This window comes from Lithobates pipiens, unplaced genomic scaffold (genome assembly GCF_037356315.1).
Source record: "Lithobates pipiens isolate NorthernLeopardFrog02 unplaced genomic scaffold, aLitPip1_a1.2 Scaffold_18, whole genome shotgun sequence".
Taxonomy (NCBI): domain Eukaryota; kingdom Metazoa; phylum Chordata; class Amphibia; order Anura; family Ranidae; genus Lithobates; species Lithobates pipiens.
This window is the reverse complement of record NW_027507758.1, coordinates 417,336,685-417,354,119: the sequence shown is the minus strand read 5'-3', so window position 1 is coordinate 417,354,119 and position 17,435 is coordinate 417,336,685. Positions and strand designations below refer to the sequence as shown.

The 17,435-nt window shown below is 45.8% G+C and overlaps 2 protein-coding genes across 2 annotated transcripts in view; one reads left to right on the top strand and one right to left on the bottom strand.

The window, feature by feature from the left end:
* Nucleotides 1–17,142, top strand: part of GPR160 (G protein-coupled receptor 160) — a 106,069-nt gene extending 88,927 nt beyond the window's left edge. Inside the window, exon 3 of the transcript XR_013276848.1 lies at nt 12,335–17,142. The gene's annotated coding sequence lies outside the window, so the exon portion shown is untranslated. The remainder of the gene's footprint in view (nt 1–12,334) is intronic.
* PHC3 (polyhomeotic homolog 3) overlaps nt 10,565–17,435 on the bottom strand; it is a 134,660-nt gene continuing 127,789 nt past the window's right edge. Inside the window, exons 15-16 of the mRNA XM_077488006.1 lie at nt 17,136–17,364; nt 10,565–11,752 (exon numbers count right to left, since the gene is read on the bottom strand). Coding sequence (XP_077344132.1) covers nt 11,598–11,752; nt 17,136–17,364 — 384 coding nt within the window. The 3' untranslated portion in view covers nt 10,565–11,597. The remainder of the gene's footprint in view (nt 11,753–17,135; nt 17,365–17,435) is intronic.

Genomic DNA, 17,435 nt, shown 5'->3' with positions numbered 1-17,435 from the left:
GCTGCCCAGTAGTAGCGCTGGAAATCAGGAAGGGCGAGTCCGCCCTGCCCAACCGCCAGTTGCAGGGTGGACAGTGCCAAACGCGGCACTTTGCCCAGCCACACAAAGGAGGTAATAATAGATCTTAGCTTGTTGAAGTAAGTCACCGGGATCTCGATCGGGGTGTTTCTAAAGAGGTAAAGAAACTTCGGCAGGTAGACCATCTTAATGAGATTCACTCTCCCCACCGGGGACAGGGGCAGCGCCCTCCAGTCCATGCAGCGCCTAGAGAATTGGGCCAATAGCGGTTTCAGGTTAAGCTCCATATACCGTGCCGTTGGGCCACCCATCCATATCCCTAAATATTTAAAGCTTTCCACCCAGACTAGCGGGTTCTGCAGATTGGGCCTAGGCCCGGACGGGCTCAAAGGGTAGATTAAGGACTTCCCCCAGTTGACTCTAACACCCGAGTACGTCCCAAAGTCGTCGACCAACCGCAAAGCCGCGGGGAGTGAAGAAGAGACATCCGTTAGATACAGAATAGTGTCATCCGCATATAAGGATATCTTCTCCTCTAACACTCCCACCCGAATGCCCCGCACCTCGGCCGCATCCCGGATTCTAGTGGCCAGCGGCTCCACCGCCAGGGCGAAAAGCCCGGGCGACAGCGGGCATCCCTGTCGGGTACCCCTTCCCAGGGGGAAGGCCCGCGAGAGGGAGTTGTTTGTACGTATACGAGCAGTCGGGGAAGCATACATCAACTGCAGCCACTGAATAAACACAGGTCCAAACCCAAATTTGCGAAGGACAGCCCAGAGGTAGTCCCATTCTACTGAATCAAAAGCCTTTTCGGCATCCAGGGACACCACCACCCCCGGGCTGTCCTCCCGTGCTCCATCCAAGTGTGTCAGCAGTCTACGTATGTTGATGTCCGTCCCTCTGCCCGGCATAAAACCGGACTGGTCCGGGTGCACTAAAGCTGTGATCACCGTGTTCAGGCGCGCCGCCAGAACCTTCGCCAGGATTTTCAGATCCACATTCAGGAGAGATATGGGTCTGTACGAGGAACACAGTTCGGGATTCTTGCCAGGCTTAGGGAGGACTATAATAACCGCCTCTGACATGGACCCAGGGAGCACCCCGTCGTCTCGCGCCCGCAAAAGAACCTCTCTAAAGACAGGTAGAACGTCGTCCGCGTAATATTTAAAAAACTCCGCAGGGAACCCGTCCGGGCCAGGCGTCTTCCCCCCCTGCAACGATTTAACTGCCCGTTGGACTTCCGACAATGTGAGGGGGCTATCCAAAGTTTCCCTGGCCGTGTCAGTGAGACACGGCAGGTCTACTTGCGCCAGGTAGGAACTCAGTTCCTCCCCCGTATACCGAACTCTAGAGCTATAAAGCTCTTGATAGTAAGAGGCAAATCTAGCGTTAATCAGAGACGGATCAGTTAGAATTTCCCCATCAGACGCCTGAATGCGCGAGATCGTTACCGGAGAAGAATGCTCCCGAGACAGCCAGGCCAGCAGCCTGCCACTGCGCTCACCCTGCTCAAAAATTCTCTGGCTCTGGTGGAGCAAGCGGACTTTTGTAGCGGAGGCCCGTAAAAGTTCGACATCCCTCAGAGCTTCCCTGAAACAGGCGTAGGTCTGAGGCGATCGGTCCCTAACATAACCAGACTCCAATAGGAGGACTCTGTCCTCAGCTTCCTGAAGGTCCCTCCCGACTGCCCTGCGAACCCCACCAATGCGAGCCTGCAAGTGTCCACGCATGCACACTTTGAAGGCATCCCACGTATCCGGAATGGGCACCTCCCTATCTCGCGTGCTCCAGAAATCAGCAATATCTGCCCTGCCGGGTACCGTTATCCGCGGGTCAGCAAGCCAGAATCTGGAGAGGCGCCAAAGGCTCTCTGAGGGGGGACAAGACAATTCCAACGTCAGGGAGACCGGGGCATGGTCCGAGATCCCCCTGGGTAGGATGGAGATCCCCCGCACCCTGGATAGGATAGGACCCCCCGAGTACACCAGGTCTATCCTGGAGAAAGTCTTGTAGGTCGCTGAGTGACAGGTGTAAGCCCTCAGCTGGGGATGTCGCCAACGCCATACGTCAGTGAGGTTAAACACCTCGGCCCACGCCCCCAGCGCCGAGACGGCGCTCGAGGCCTGCGACATTCTGTCCACTGCGGGGTCCGGGACCATGTTAAAGTCCCCCATCAGCAGGATATTGTCCGTGCCATATTGTGTTAATTTCGTCACAATCTGGTACAGCAATGACACCGAGGCCGGCGGAGGCAGGTATAACCCCACCAGCACCACCTCCAGGGACATAATACTGGCATGGACAATGACAAACCTCCCCATGGGGTCCACCTCCAGGGCCAATAGTTGGAAAGAGAGAGATTTGCGGACAAGAATACTCACTCCCCTCGCTAGATTCGAGTAGGTTGAATGATAGGAGTGCCCTACCCAATTTCTGCGCAAACTCAGAACTCTGCTGCCTATTAGATGTGTCTCTTGCAAAATACAAACGTGGGGAGAGTGCTTCTGCAAAAACTGGAACACCAGCGACCTCTTAACCTTAGAGTTCAGTCCCCTGGTGTTCCAGGATATAATTTTACAGGAAGACATAAAGCACTACATACCACTTCTCAGGGTCAGGCCAAGCTCCCGCCACACCGCCATCTCGTGGCCGCACCAGTACATTATTAATGGAAGACAGAAAACAATAATGACAGTTAACAAGCTGACTCATACAAACTTCAACATGTTGGAATAAAACAATAACCCCAACCCCAATCCCCCCTCCCCCCACCCCGCCACCCCCCACCCAACCCGGAGGGGGCTTCACTCCCAAACCAGAAAGGGACAACAGGCCCCCGTGGGGACGTGCACTGCAAGAGGGCACCAGAGACCCGTCCTCTGGAGAACAGTACATGGAGCGGGTAACGGAGTCCGGCAAGTCATTACAAACTAATCTCCCGGCCAAGGCCGGGGGCACTTAACTTAGAGGCCAAACCTGACATGGGAGGTGGGATAGCAATAGGGCCGCCCGCCCCCAACACAGTCAACTCGGGCAGAACCCACGGATCCGAGGGGCCGGGGGGCACCCCAACATCACAGGGGCCCCAGGGAACATCCGGCTTAAGCCAGCAGGGGTTCAATGTCAGAGATCCAGCAAGCCCCAGCAGGATCTAACCAAGGCAAGGCTACCCCACACCCCGGGACAATCAGCCCAGTTCCCACCCCACCAAAACCCCCAGAGAAACAGGATAGCCGGGGATGCCCACGCAACCGACAGGGCGGCCAGCAGTCATCACGTGCCGGCTAGACAAAAGTGGGGGGGGGGGGAAGCAGCCGGGCGAGGGCGGTAAGGCGGCCCAGTTGGGATCACCGTACTTCAGGATACCAGCCATGTCCAGTTCCAAAGTCCAACGGGGCCGGAGTCAGAAGGCAGCCGAGCCGGGGGCCTACACCGACAGGGAGGGGGGGGGGGAGGTGGTCCACCATAGAGTACTGGCCCGATCGGGCCACCGGTCCACAGGATCCTAACGAATGGCCCCTCCGCCCCCCCCCAAAAAACCCACCCCCCAATGAAGTAAAAAAGAAAAAAGGAAAAAATAAAACAGGATAAGGTCAAGTGGCCAACTGAGTGGCAGCAAGGGCATGTCACTGGCAAATTAATGCCGCTGCACCGTTTCAATCCAGGAGGAGGCCTCTTCCGGGGAAGTAAAGAATCTCACCCGCTCCCCGTCCTCCACCCGCAGTCGGGCCGGGAAAAGCATGCTGTATTTCAAGCCCTTGGAACGCAGCTTGGCTCGGACCCCATCAAAGGACTTGCGCTGGCGTTGCGTTTCCACGGTGTAGTCGGGGAAGATCATTATCCGCGCGTTTTCAAACTTCAGCTCCTGGACCCCTCTAGCCTCCCGCAGCACCAAATCTCGATCTTTATAATGCAAAAGTTTAAAAATAAAGGTGCGAGGGGGAGCGCCCGGTGGGCCTCTGGTAGCCGGCATACGGTGGGCTCTCTCCACTGTAAAGAAGGGGGAGAACTGGGCCCTCGGTAGCAGTTCTTTAAGCAGCCTTTCTATGAAGGAAACAGGGTCAGTACCTTCAGAGCCCTCCGGAAGGCCCACGACGCGCAAATTGTTGCGCCGGTTCCGGTTCTCGGCATCCTCCGCACGGGACTCCAGGGCCTTGACTCTGATTTTCAGGGTATGGATGTCACCGGCATGGTCCCGTACCGCATCCTCCGTCGTGGACACCCGCTGCTCCACCTCCGCAACTCTACCGCGGAAGGAGTCCAAATCGCGGCGAATAAAGTCCACGTTTGTCTGCAGGTGATCCATTTTGTCCATCAGTGCTGCCTGACCCGTAGCGATGGTTTGTAGGGCTGCAGCGATGTCCGCCGTGGCCGCAGGAGGAGCGTCCGCGGCCTCCGTCTGAGACGCCATGTGACTCGAGGATTCGGCCCGGCCGCGCGCCGGGGCCCTGTCTCGTACGGCGGTGGGCTGCGAAAATCTCCGTGCGCGGCCGCCGGGCATGACCCGGGAGTCCCCGCTGCCGTCGGAATACACACCGCCACTCAGGACCACACCAATGCCGTTTAACAAGCAGGATAAGCGGCCGGACTCCGGGAGCTCTGTTACTGAGCGTCCTCTTCCAGCGCCATCTTGGACACGCCCCCCTTTACAACCCCTTTAACTATGGAACAATCACTTTAACCACTTGCCGACCGCCGCACGACGATATACGTCAGCAGAATGGCACGGGCAGGCATATGGGCGTATATATAAGTCCCTGCCTGCCCGCGGGTGGGGGGCCCGATCGGGCCCCCCCCCCGGTGCCTGCGGCGGTCGGCATTCCTTCGAGAGCGATCCGGGATGAGGGGGCGGCCATTCATTCATGGCCACCCCCTCGCGATCGCTCTCGACGAATGGAAATCCTCCGTGACATCACTTCCTCTCCTGTAATGTAAACACAGGAGAGGAAGTGATGTATTCTCTCCTCCGTGTCGGTATTTTTCGTTCCGGCACCGAGGAGAGAGGTTCGGTGAGTTGCACCAACACACCCCACATACAGTAGAACATGCCAGGCACACTCACACCCCCCCCTTTACCCCCCGATCACCCCCCCAATTACCCCTGCCCCCCAGTCACAGTGACACCAATTGCTTTTTTTTTTTTTTTTTTTTTTTGCATTGGTGTCATTTGTGACTGTAATAACTGTTAGGGCAGTTAGGGTTAGCCCCCTTTAGTTCTAATGTACCCCCCTAACCCCCCCAATAAAGGTTTAACCCCGTGATCACCCCCCCGTCGCCAGTGTCACTAAGGCTGGGTTCACATTGCAGCGGTTTGAGAACGGATGTGATTCGCACCGCACTGCAGTGCAAATCACATCCGATCTCTGTGCGATTCGAGTTCAGCCATACAGATAGTATGGCTGAATTCGTGTCGCACCCGCCGCAAACTCGCACGGGACCCTTTTTTTGGTCCGCAGCAGAATCGGATCGCATGGGTGTTCACACCATGCGATCCGAGTTTGCAGATCGCACTGCGATATGCGAACTGATCTGGGGGTGTCATTATTTCACTGACACTCCCAGCAGTTCGCATAGGGCAGTGTGAACTGCCGCCGGGAGGCATGCGATGCGGGAACCCGCCGCGGATTCGTGGCGTTCCCGCATCGCTCCAGTGTGAACCCAGCCTAATAAGCGATCATTTTTCTGATCGCTGTATTAGTGTCACAGGTGACGCTAGTTAGGCAGGTAGGTATTTAGGTTCGCCGCAACTTTTTATAGCGCCAGGGACCCCCATATACTACCGCATAAAGCCCCCTGATTGCCCCCTAGTTAACCCTTTCACCAGTGATCACCATATAACTGTTACAGGTGACGCTGGTTGGTTAGTTATTTTTTTATAGTTTCAGGGCACCCGCCATTTATTACCTAATAAAGGTTTAACCCCCTGATCACCCGGCGGGTGTCATTTGTGACTGTAATAACTGTTAGGGCAGTTAGGGTTAGCCTCCTTTAGTTCTAAGGTACCCCCCTAACCCCCCCAATAAAGATTTAACCCCGTGATCACCCCCCGTCGCCAGTGTCACTAAGGCTGGGTTCACATTGCAGCGGTTTATGAGAACGGATGTGATTCGCACCGCACTGCAGTGCAAATCACATCCGATCTCTGTGCGATTCGAGTTTAGCCATACAGATAGTATGGCTGAATTCGTGTCGCACCCGCCGCAAACTCGCACGGGACCCTTTTTTTGGTCCGCAGCAGAATCGGATCGCATGGGTGTTCACACCATGCAATCCGAGTTTGCAGATCGCACTGCGATATGCGAACTGATCTGGGGGTGTCATTAACATTTCACTGACACTCCCAGCAGTTCGCATAGGGCAGTGTGAACTGCCGCCGGGAGGCATGTGATGCGGGAACCCGCCGCGCATTCGTGGCGTTCCCACATCGCTCCAGTGTGAACCCAGCCTAATAAGCGATCGTTTTTCTGATCACTGTATTAGTGTCACAGGTGACGCTAGTTAGGCAGGTAGGTATTTAGGTTCGCCGCAGCTTTTTATAGCGCCAGGGACCCCCATATACTACCGCATAAAGCCCCCTGATTGCCCCCTAGTTAACCCTTTCACCAGTGATCACCATATAACTGTTACAGGTGACGCTGGTTGGTTAGTTATTTTTTTTATAGTTTCAGGGCACCCGCCATTTATTACCTAGTCTCACTAGTGTACCCCTAAATTTAGGGGTGTCTACTTTCCAAAATGGGGTCATTTGGGGGGGGGGTTTGTGCCATCTTGGCATTTTATGGCCTTCAAAACTGTAACACCCTTAGAAAGCCTGAAGGCGGTGCTTGGTTTTCGGGGCCCCGTACGCGGCTAGGCTCCCAAAAAGTCCCACATATGTGGTATCCCCGTACTCAGGAGAAGCAGCAGAATTTATTTTGGGGTGTCATTTCACATATGCCCATGGCATGCGTGAGCAATATATCATTTAGTGACAACTTTGTGAAAAAAAAAAAAAAAAAAAAAAAGTTTGTAATTTTCCCGCAACTTGTGGCAAAATATAAAATATTCCATGGACTCAACATGCCTCTCAGCAAATAGCTTGGGGTGTCTACTTTCTAAAATGGGGTCATTTGTGGGGGTTTTGTGCCATCTTGGCATTTTATGGCCTTCAAAACTGTAATAGGTAGTGAGGAGTGAAGTCAAATATTTACGCCCTTAGAAAACCTGAAGGCGGTTCTTGGTTTTCGGGGCCCCGTACGTGGCTAGGCTCCCAAAAAGTCCCATATATGTGGTATCCCCGTACTCAGGAGAAGCAGCAGAATTTATTTTGGGGTGTCATTTCACATATGCCCATAGCATGTGTGAGCAATATATCATTTAGTGACAACTTTGTGTAAAAAAAAAAAAAAAATTCTTTTTTTGTCATTATTCAATCGCTTGAGGCAAAAAAATAAAATATTCGATGGGCTCAACATGCCACTTATCAATTTCCTTAGGGGGTCTACTTTCCAAAATGGGGTCATTTGGGGGGGTTTTGTACTGCCCTGCCATTTTAGCACCTCAAGAAATGAGATAGGCAGTCGTAAACTAAAAGCTGCGTAAATTCCAGAAAACGTACCTTAGTTTGTAGATGTGACAACTTTTGCGCAAACCAATAAATATACAGTTATTGACTTTTTTTTTACCAAAGACATGTGGCTGAATACATTTTGGCCTAAATGTATGACTAAAATTGAATTTATTGGATTTTTCTAATAACAAAAAGTAGAAAATATCATTTTTTTTTCAAAATTTGCGGTCTTTTTCCATTTATATCGCAAAAAATAAAAATCGCAGAGGCAATCAAATACCATCAAAAGAAAGCTCTATTTGTGGGAAGAAAAGGACGCAAATTTTGTTTGGGTACAACATTGCATGACCGCGCAATTACCAGTTAAAGCAGCGCAGTGCCAAATTGTAAAAAGACCTCTGGTCATTTACCAGCAAAATGGTCCGGTCTGAAAGTGGTTAAATTCTCAAGTGACATTTCTGGAATTTAGCAGGTTTTAGTGGTAATAACGTGGCCTCTTTCAAATTCAGTCCTCTCAATTCTGCCCACTGTTTCATCTGATTTTGACATGCCTGGTTTAAACCATGTGCTCAACAATGGCACAATGTATGTTTGTTAAATAAGATTGATCTTTTAATATTATGACTTAGATGAAGATCAGATGGAATCTTCTGAAGCCATATATAAAAAATTGACAAGGCTTTGCAAGCTCTCTATATACAGCAGTGTGTAGGACTGTGCCTATTTGTAGATTGTAGATTGTTTTGTGGAAAAATAATGTGTGCTTTCTTCCTTCTGACATCATACATTAATACACAAATCTAAGAAACAGGTAAATCCAGTCTGCGCCTTTCGCTTACTTAGTAACCTATTGATACAGTTATGTAAAAATACATTTCTCACAGTCCATCCCAAATAACACTAGAGCTGATTTTCAAGTCAACACTGCAGTTTTAGCTTATGTATATAACTCTGCACAGAACAGCAAAGAAGTGCAATTTAAACATTTACACAAGCTTATTACACATAATACTGAATATTGAACATCGGTTAGGATTTGGTTATGTGTTATAATATATTCTGTTCTAATATAGTCTCTCTCATCATATAGAAACCTGCACATAAATCTTTGTAAAAACGTATAGTCAGTATTATTTGTTGTTAAAATGTAATATCTATAAGTAACCTTGTTTTTTTTTCCCCATGTCCCGCATATACAATAATATTGCAATAGTATTCAATATACTGTTTGAAGGTAATTGTCTATTTGAAGGGCTGCCTCTTTTCATAAAAACAGTCGACCTGGCTCTTGATATCCATTTAAAGCTCCACTCCGAGATAAATCTATTTTTGGCATGATTTTATGCAATCTTAAAACTATAAATAATATCTCCATTTCCATTGCAGCAGCACTCTTCTCTTGGTATCTTCCTTCAAAGTCTTAATTCAGAAGCTGCTCTGCAAACATATCCTGTGTAGGGGACAAGACAATCATACCTGCTCTCTCCTTTGCAGGGGGTCACCTAACTGCCCCTTTGTATGCCTGCCTGTGAGATTGCTGACTTCATCACGTCAGCGTAAAGGAACAGTGGGCGGTGCTTTTGTAATCTACATGTTTGTCTTCACAAAGCTCCACCCACTTTTGTTTACTCCTGCTTCTGTATTCTTGTGCTCATTTCCCAATGACATTTTGTAAAAATATTCAACTTTAACTGGTGTTTTTTTTAGAAGAATCAGGTGCTTTATTCGGGGGAAAAAAAGGTATAAGTTGCACAGGAAGAGATTGCTTGCCTTACCTGTCTCTATTCAGCACAATTTGCATAGTATGGGCGGTGACATTACTCTCACTGACACTTCCCATAGACCCGTCCAAACAGGAGCTAACATTGCATAACGGGGTGTGTAGTTTCTTATGGAGAGAGGTGATGTGCTGTGCCGATGTGTACGACCCCTGAGAGCCTGGGGAGGGGGAATGAAAAGCACACAGAGATGATGTCCCAGGCGCCATATACTCTGTCCTAGCTTTACTTGATTTGGAATAAGTTTGGTGTAGTCACGCTTTAATATCTGAAGTCAATATTAAAAAGAATGGCCATGCATCATGATAATTGATCTGTAAGATATAGGAATATCTTTTTTTCTTTCTAAGATAATACACAAACTCATCTCAGCAAGTAATTCACCCAAATTAAGCCTGGTTTAAAATGATCAGGATGCAATTGGATTAGGACTTTCAGAAGAGATATTAGTGCTTTGATAGTTGAAAGTGCTTTTTATCACATACAGTATTTTGCTAACCTATAAGAAAAATCTTGATGTTGTGCTGCATTTTATATGAAGATAAGAGAACAAGTCTTTCCTCTGCGCACTGTTAACACCCATCGGTAAAGTCAAAGAGTAGATTTTAGTGGATCCAAAACAGGCATGGTGATAATATCTGAGAATGGGCATCTGTCTCCCTGACTGTTATTCTTGGTAAAAAAAAAAAACAGTCCTCTTATAGCCAGCCTTTGACTACATTTTAATAGTTATTCCCCGTACAAACGATTGGATTTTCCGACAACAAAATATTGGATATGAGCTTTTTGGCTGAAAGCCCGACCATGGGTATGCTCCGTCGAACATTTGTTGTCGGAATTTCAACAAATGTTGGTTAGCAGGTTCAAGTTTTCTGCAAACAAAACTTTGTTGTCTGCATTTCTGATCGTGTGTACACAAGTCCGACGCACAAACGTTTCACGCATGCTCGGAATCAAGCAGAAGGAGCCGCACTGGCTATTGAACTTCCTTTTTCTCGGCTAGTCATACATCTTGTACGTAACCACGTGGCCAACATTTGTGTGATCGTGTGTATGCAAGACAAGTTTTAGCCAACATCCTTCCAACCAAAATACACGTTTTTTTTTGGAGGAAAGTCTGATCGTGTGTACGGGGCATAACTGTTTAAAGTATAAATGTCCCTCTCCATAAAACGATACCGTGTGTAATGTGTGTAATATTTACAATAATCACAAGATATTGTTATCCAAATGTAGATAAATATATTTTTGTAATAGCTTAAAGTGCAAGGGGGTAGTCAACCTGTTATCCCCACAATTGCTGTTGAAATAGAAGCTCCAGCACGCCTTAACACTTAGCAAGTACCAGAGCTTACACTTCAACAACAAAAGGAAAGCTACAGGCTTCTTAAGTGCAATAGAAATACACAAAGCATCTTATGAATATATTACAGATATAAAATAACAGCAGCCATACTAAAAAGTGAAACTTCAAAAACGGGTGGACATTAGATGACCCACCGTTAACTTCTTATATTTAAAACAATCTCTCCTATTCAGTAGAGATTTCTTGTACCCTCCTTCTCTAAACAAGTCTTTCCCTTCTCAACGCATCGTCACATCTTTCATTCTGCTGCAGAGAGAAAGGTTATACTCCTCTCACTACATTCTCTGTAATGTAAAAACTATGAAAGCATCAACAAATCAAGTGAGATCACTTTACAATTGCTACTCTATAAAATGAAGATACCTTGTGCAACTTCCTAAGTCAAAATGAGTTCTGGCGTGTACCCTAAATAGAAATACCATTTCAAGGTGGACTGGCCTTTGTATTGTCTAGCTGAAAAGTTTTTGCTTGGACACATATATGGTAGCAGACAAAAAAACTTCTGAAACACAAGTGGTATAAAATATAATGTCTGTTTGAGCCATGTGCATTTCAATAGTACTATTTCTAAGAATTTTCCTCTCTTGTCCTGTGTCTATTGCTAATAGAGTCTAGTCCATTCAAAGTGAATTATAAAAGAAAATGAAATGTAGTTATGAAATGTACCACCTGCAACAACTTCCCTCATTTCTTATTACCTGCGATACCAAGTCGATGTTACACATTATGTCAAATATTAAAGCTTTTTTAAACATGTCTATAGGGTCATAAATGTGGCAGGTTTGCAATGATGATATGTACAAAGTTTACAAAACTATGCACAACTTACTCGCAAAGACCTGACATTTTTTAACAGTTCAGGCACATTGTACAGCTGCACTGTATACTACGTATCCTTTAGTGAATTAATGCGGGCACAGATCTTCAGTGCTGGCCCTAGCTTAATATTCATGGTACTCATGAGGTGGTCTTCCTTTAGTAACAGAAGTGCCTGTCCATCAATCTCCTGTGTCCTAAATTCATCAGCGATATCATGGCATCCTAGATAAAAAGAAGATCACAGGAAGACATGCAAATTAATGTCCGAATTGAAATATTTAGAAACATACATAGGCAGGCATTTAGGCCTTATGCACAATGGCATAATAAATGCTGCTTTTACAGGCATACATTATATAGGGTTTAATGCCTCTAAAAGCAGCTTTATGATGTGCTCTATGCACACCAGGCATTTAAAGGCATAAAAAGGCACCAAAGCAGGAGCTTATGTGCATAATTTATGCATGTAAATGCACGCATGAGCGTAAATGTAATCCAATGCCCAGATATTCTGGCCAGTAGAATGCATTTACGTTCAATGAGATATGTGCATAAAAGCATGTACTTATGCAACATTAGAGTCATCCATTCTGCCAAGTTCTGGCAGAAAAAATACAGCATATTGGAAGCATAAATTCATACACCCATGTGAGGCATTAAAGGTATGACAATAAACACCATAAAAGCCAAAGCAGCACCCCCAAATAGGCCAAGATTTCAATATTTACATTGTTAAAAATAAACAAATATTTTTCACATATTTTGTCAACTATGCTAGTATAACTTCCTCCTTTTTATTTTCAGCTGTCCTCTGAAAGTTCTACAGACAAGTATGGGAAGCAGTACAGCAAGTGTAATTACACCGATCAGCCATAATTTAAATGAATAATATTGATAATCTCATTACAATGACATCTGAAAGTCAGTTGGATATATTGGGCAGCAAGTAAACCCGTCACCCCTGGATTTGATGTGTTAAAAGTAGAAAAAAAATGGGCATCACAGTTTGTTGTGTATGGGGCTGTGTAGTCACAGACTGGTCAGTGTTTCCATGCTGACATTGTTGCTAACCAAGTATACCCCTTCATGGAAATGGTATACCCTAATGGCAATGGCCTTTTGCAGCAGGATAATGCACCCTGCCACATTGCAAAAATGGTTCAATAATGGTTTGAAGATTGAGGTTTTGACTTGGCCTTTAAATTCTCCAGATCTCCATTCAATCAAACATCTTAGGGACGTGCTGTAAAAACAAGTTTGATTCGTAGAGGACCCACCTTGCATTTTACAGGACTAAAAGGATCTGCTACTGACAGCTTGGGGCTAGATACCAAGTCATTGCAGAAAGGTGAAGATTTACTCAAATGTGTGGATACCTGTATGTAGTTTTTAAGTTACAATCCTGTGACAGTAATCTCCAGCTTTAACCACTTCAATACAGGACACTTTTACACCTTTCCTGCCCAGGCCAATTTTCAGCTGTTGCAGTTTGAATGACAATTGCGTAGTAATGCAACACTGTACCCAAACTAAATTTTTATCATTTTGTTCACACTAATAGAGCTTTCTTTTGGTGGTATTAAATCACCACTGTGTTTTTTATTTTTTTGCTAAATAACCAAAAAAAGAACAAAAATTTAGAAAAAATGCTTCTTCTTCACTTCTGTTATAACATTTTGAAAATAAATAATCGTTCTCCATAATTTTAGGTTAGAATATATTCAGCCACATTTCTTTGGTGAAAATAACCCAAATTGGTGTATATTATTCAGTCTGTAGGAAAGTTAGAGTCCACAAACTATAGTATATATCTGACAACTGATCAATTCTATCTCATTTCTTGAGGCCCAAAAATGTCAAGGCAGTACACATATCCCCCAAATTGCCCCTTTTTATAACGTAGACAGTCCAAGGTATTTAGTAAGAGGCATGGTGAGTTTTTTGAAGCTGTAATTTTTTTGTCATTAATTTTTGGAAAATGAAAAAAAAATGTATAAATATATTTTGTTACATACTGTCACCAGTGTAGTACAGTGCCAACATATAACGAGTGAGGCATAATTCTTACACATCATGTTTGCATATACAGTGCATTGCATTACTTATGCAAGCATTTTACTGAAAGAAATCAATTCATTCAGTTACTTTTGTTGTGATTAGCTGTGATTGATCGGAGCTAATCACATGATACATGGTACAGATAGGCTGTGACTAGCCCAGTCTGTACCATGTGATCACATTTACCAATCACAGCTAGCACCACAATTGTATACAATGGATGGCTTGAAAGGAAGCCATCTACTGTATACAACTGTCATGTGACCTGCTGTGATTGGTTACAACGGTCACGTGGTATCGGTGTTCTGGCAGATAGTGTCCTGCCATCATATAGTGTCCGCCCGTACTGCGCATGCGCAGTACGGAGCAGACGAAGCTTCGGAAAATCTCCAAAGATGAACAGCGCCTGCGCCGTGAGTGGAGGTGGTAGCCCCACCATCCAAGCGGACATAGGGTTGGGAAAATTAGAGGGCCCCTCGCGGGCTCGCTTTGCTCGCCGCGCTTCGGGCTCGGCCTCGCTGCACTCGGCTCTTTTATATTCCAACTCTATGTCCACTTGGATGGTGGGGATAGAACCTGAACTCACGGCACAGGCGCCATTCATCTTCGGGTATTTTCGGAATCTGTGTGTGCTGTGTACTGCACATGCGCAGTACACAGTGGACACTATCCGATGGGGGACAGTATATGATAGGACACCGGCAGCAGGCCGGTACAGTGATCAGTCATTGGCTGTGTCCACACCTAGATTATGCATGGTGGTCAGGCCTGGAACATGAAGCTCAACTCAAGTGAGAAACTGGTTTGCTTTAAAATGAGCTGTGAGACTTCTGGTCCCCCCGATGACTGATGTATGTGACTGCCATAGCACTGTCCAATTGAATTAGGATTCTATGAACTTACTGTTGAGAGTTTCAGCATGGAAGGGATATTCAATTTGCTTGTACTTTCAGTATGTTCAGGAGGCGATACTGCCCTTGCCTATACAGCTAGAATGTTGAATTGCAACTGTCTGGAGTGGAATTGAACAGATGGGGCTCAGAGAAGGACACCATCAAACTCAGAACTGTTATGCAGAGAGTTGGGAAACACCTGGACTGCAGAGTCTAAGCATGGGGACCAAAAGTCAGAAGTTGTCTTGAGGAAGTAGTATGGACTGAGCAGTATCTAAGGGAAGACCTGAGTTGGGTCTAATGCTAACTTTAGGTAGGTTCAGGATCCAACTGAACCTTTGAAAGGTTTGACCAGTCCTGCAGACATTGTCTGACAGGGTCACAGCCAATTGCTCTCTCAGCAAGAGGCTGTTCAGGTAGCCCACAATGGGATCCAATTGTGTGCATAATAGAGCAAACATTGGGGCTAGAACCTTGGTAAATCCTTGAGGTGCAGTGGACAGACCAAAGGGAAGAGCAGCAAACTAGTTTTGTTGCGTGCCCACAGCAAAATGCAGGTTTGGGATGTTAGGTTTGTTGACAGGTTGAGGGCTTTTATGAGAGTCCAGAAAATGTAAAAAGAAGAGAAAATGTAGGCACAAGTTTCTCCAAATCCAGACATCTACGGACAAGAGCAGAAGGAGTGCCAGGGAGAGCCAGGGTGGTGCAGGGACAATTCACAGGGCTCATGGGAAACATTAGAAAAGCACCACAGCGCTGTTCCCACGGAGTATTTGCCACACATTAAAAATTTGTTTACCTCAAAGTAGTATTAAACCCTCATTGTTTTATAGATTAATAAACATACCAAGCATGATAAAATAAACATTTTCTAGTAAACTATTTGTTAAATTGCTTACCCCAGCACTTGCAGTTGGCAAAAGTGCTGCTGGCTCCTGCTCTCTGTCCTGCTTCCCTAAATATTCCGGTCTTCACAAGAAAGTGCATTAACAGTGGACAGTGCAGTCTACAGTCCATCTGTTAGCTTGGAGAAGAGAAGGGGGAGGAGAAGGGAGGAGCAGGGGAGTGCCTTGCCATCCTAGGCTATGGGGCAGTGTCTTTCTGTGCCACCCTGAAACAGGGAGATCATGGCACCAGCCTAAAGTGGAACAAAGGCAAGGATTTAAATATAAAGAAGATGCATACTCAGCAAGTGATTAAATCAGCTGCTGAAAATTCCATCCTCAGAACTATTCTGCTGTCTGAGAACTAGAGCACTAACTAGTTAAATTCCTCTGGGTTAGGAAATAACCAACTTGCAGCATCAGCTTTTGAAAATCATCAAAAGACCAGGCCACCCAAAACTGAAATAGCTGGCTATGAATGGACACTGGTGAGCTAAATCAACTACTGACTTCTGCTTCTTTACTTCAGTGGTGAAATGTCCCTGCCAGGCCATCTTGCTCTACCCCTCTACTTCTCTTTTCTCTTTCTGTGACATAAAATTCCAATATCAAGTGGGACACCCTTTTGTAACTGCCACGGGCACCTTTAGCTTGCCATCTGAGACTTTGAGACAAAGAGGAATATATTAGGTGCGCGAGTAATTTAACCCTCTGACATAAACCCCACATGAAACTGAACTTTGCAAGGTGCTATTTACATTTAATTTGGTAACTTGTTGAACTAATTGAATTAAGATTTATAAAAAAAAAACCTTCCTCCTGTGAAAAACAAATGTTCATCGTATGTCAATACATTTAACAATCACACATAAGTGAAAGCATCAAAGCTTAAGGTTGGCCATAGATGGTTCAAACTGGCCAGTTCACCAGAAACCAGCCGAGATTCAAACCGTGTAAGGGCAGGTTAAATGTACCAAGTTGATCGATCAATCGATCAACTTGGGTACAACCAGCCTGCTGGATTTACTTGCGATTATCACTAGCAGCTGCTATAGCCCTAGCTATAATCACTATCTTCTACCTGCCAGGGGTGGCTTTATCTGTCTTTATAATAGCTTCCTGTAATCTCTTGCACAATGAGACCTGGACTAGACGAGGGAGTGGTAACTTGGTAAACTAATCTGGCTCTACTGTTTTTAAAGGTGCTATCAAACTGGAAACTGGATTTTTGATGACAGTAAAGAGAGCAGACTGAAGCTGGCCATAGACAGATTGAATCAGCAAGGACTGGCCAAGATTCAAACCATGTATGGGCCAGCTGATTGTACCCAATTGATCAACTTGGGTACAACTAGCAAGTCAGATTTTTCATGCAATTATTGCCAGTGGCTATAGCTGCCAGCAATAATTGTGTGTTCTCCCGGCAGAGATGGCTCCTCGTGCGACACAATGGTGGCAGGAAACAAAATCACACCATCTATGGCTGGGTTGAGTAAAGATTAACTCATTATTGTGGTAATCCCCTTTCACTGTCAAATCAGAAGGGTAAGGGCAGGACAGTGATCAAGCTCTGGTTCTTTACTGAATAAGAAAAGTGAGTTCAGCTTTAATTTTTCCTTTGCAATTAATAAATCGGCATCACAGAAGTCTTCTCCACACGTCAGTTGAGAAATACCATGAAAAGCTGTCTGAATACACATGTAGAATCTAGCACTATATCATAATATATGCTTTACATATCTCATTCGAGGATGTAGAACTCACAATTACCTGGTAAAGAATGTATGAAAGCCCATACATCTTCAACTGTCCATAGCGATGGCTCTGTTTGAGTATCCGGAGGCATCAGAGATGGTGAGGGCAAATGTCTTGCTTGAAGGAGGCGTAATTCCTGCTCTCTCTCACTCTGTCGACGTAGCCTTGTAGTCATGGGAGCTGGAAGAGAATCTTCTTGGAAATCCTCTAAGGCTTCTTCACTGCATGCATAGGTACTAGGCAACTGCAATTCATTGATATGATGCTAAATGTTAGAGCCAAATCAAATATATAGTGTAACTCACTGCAATTATT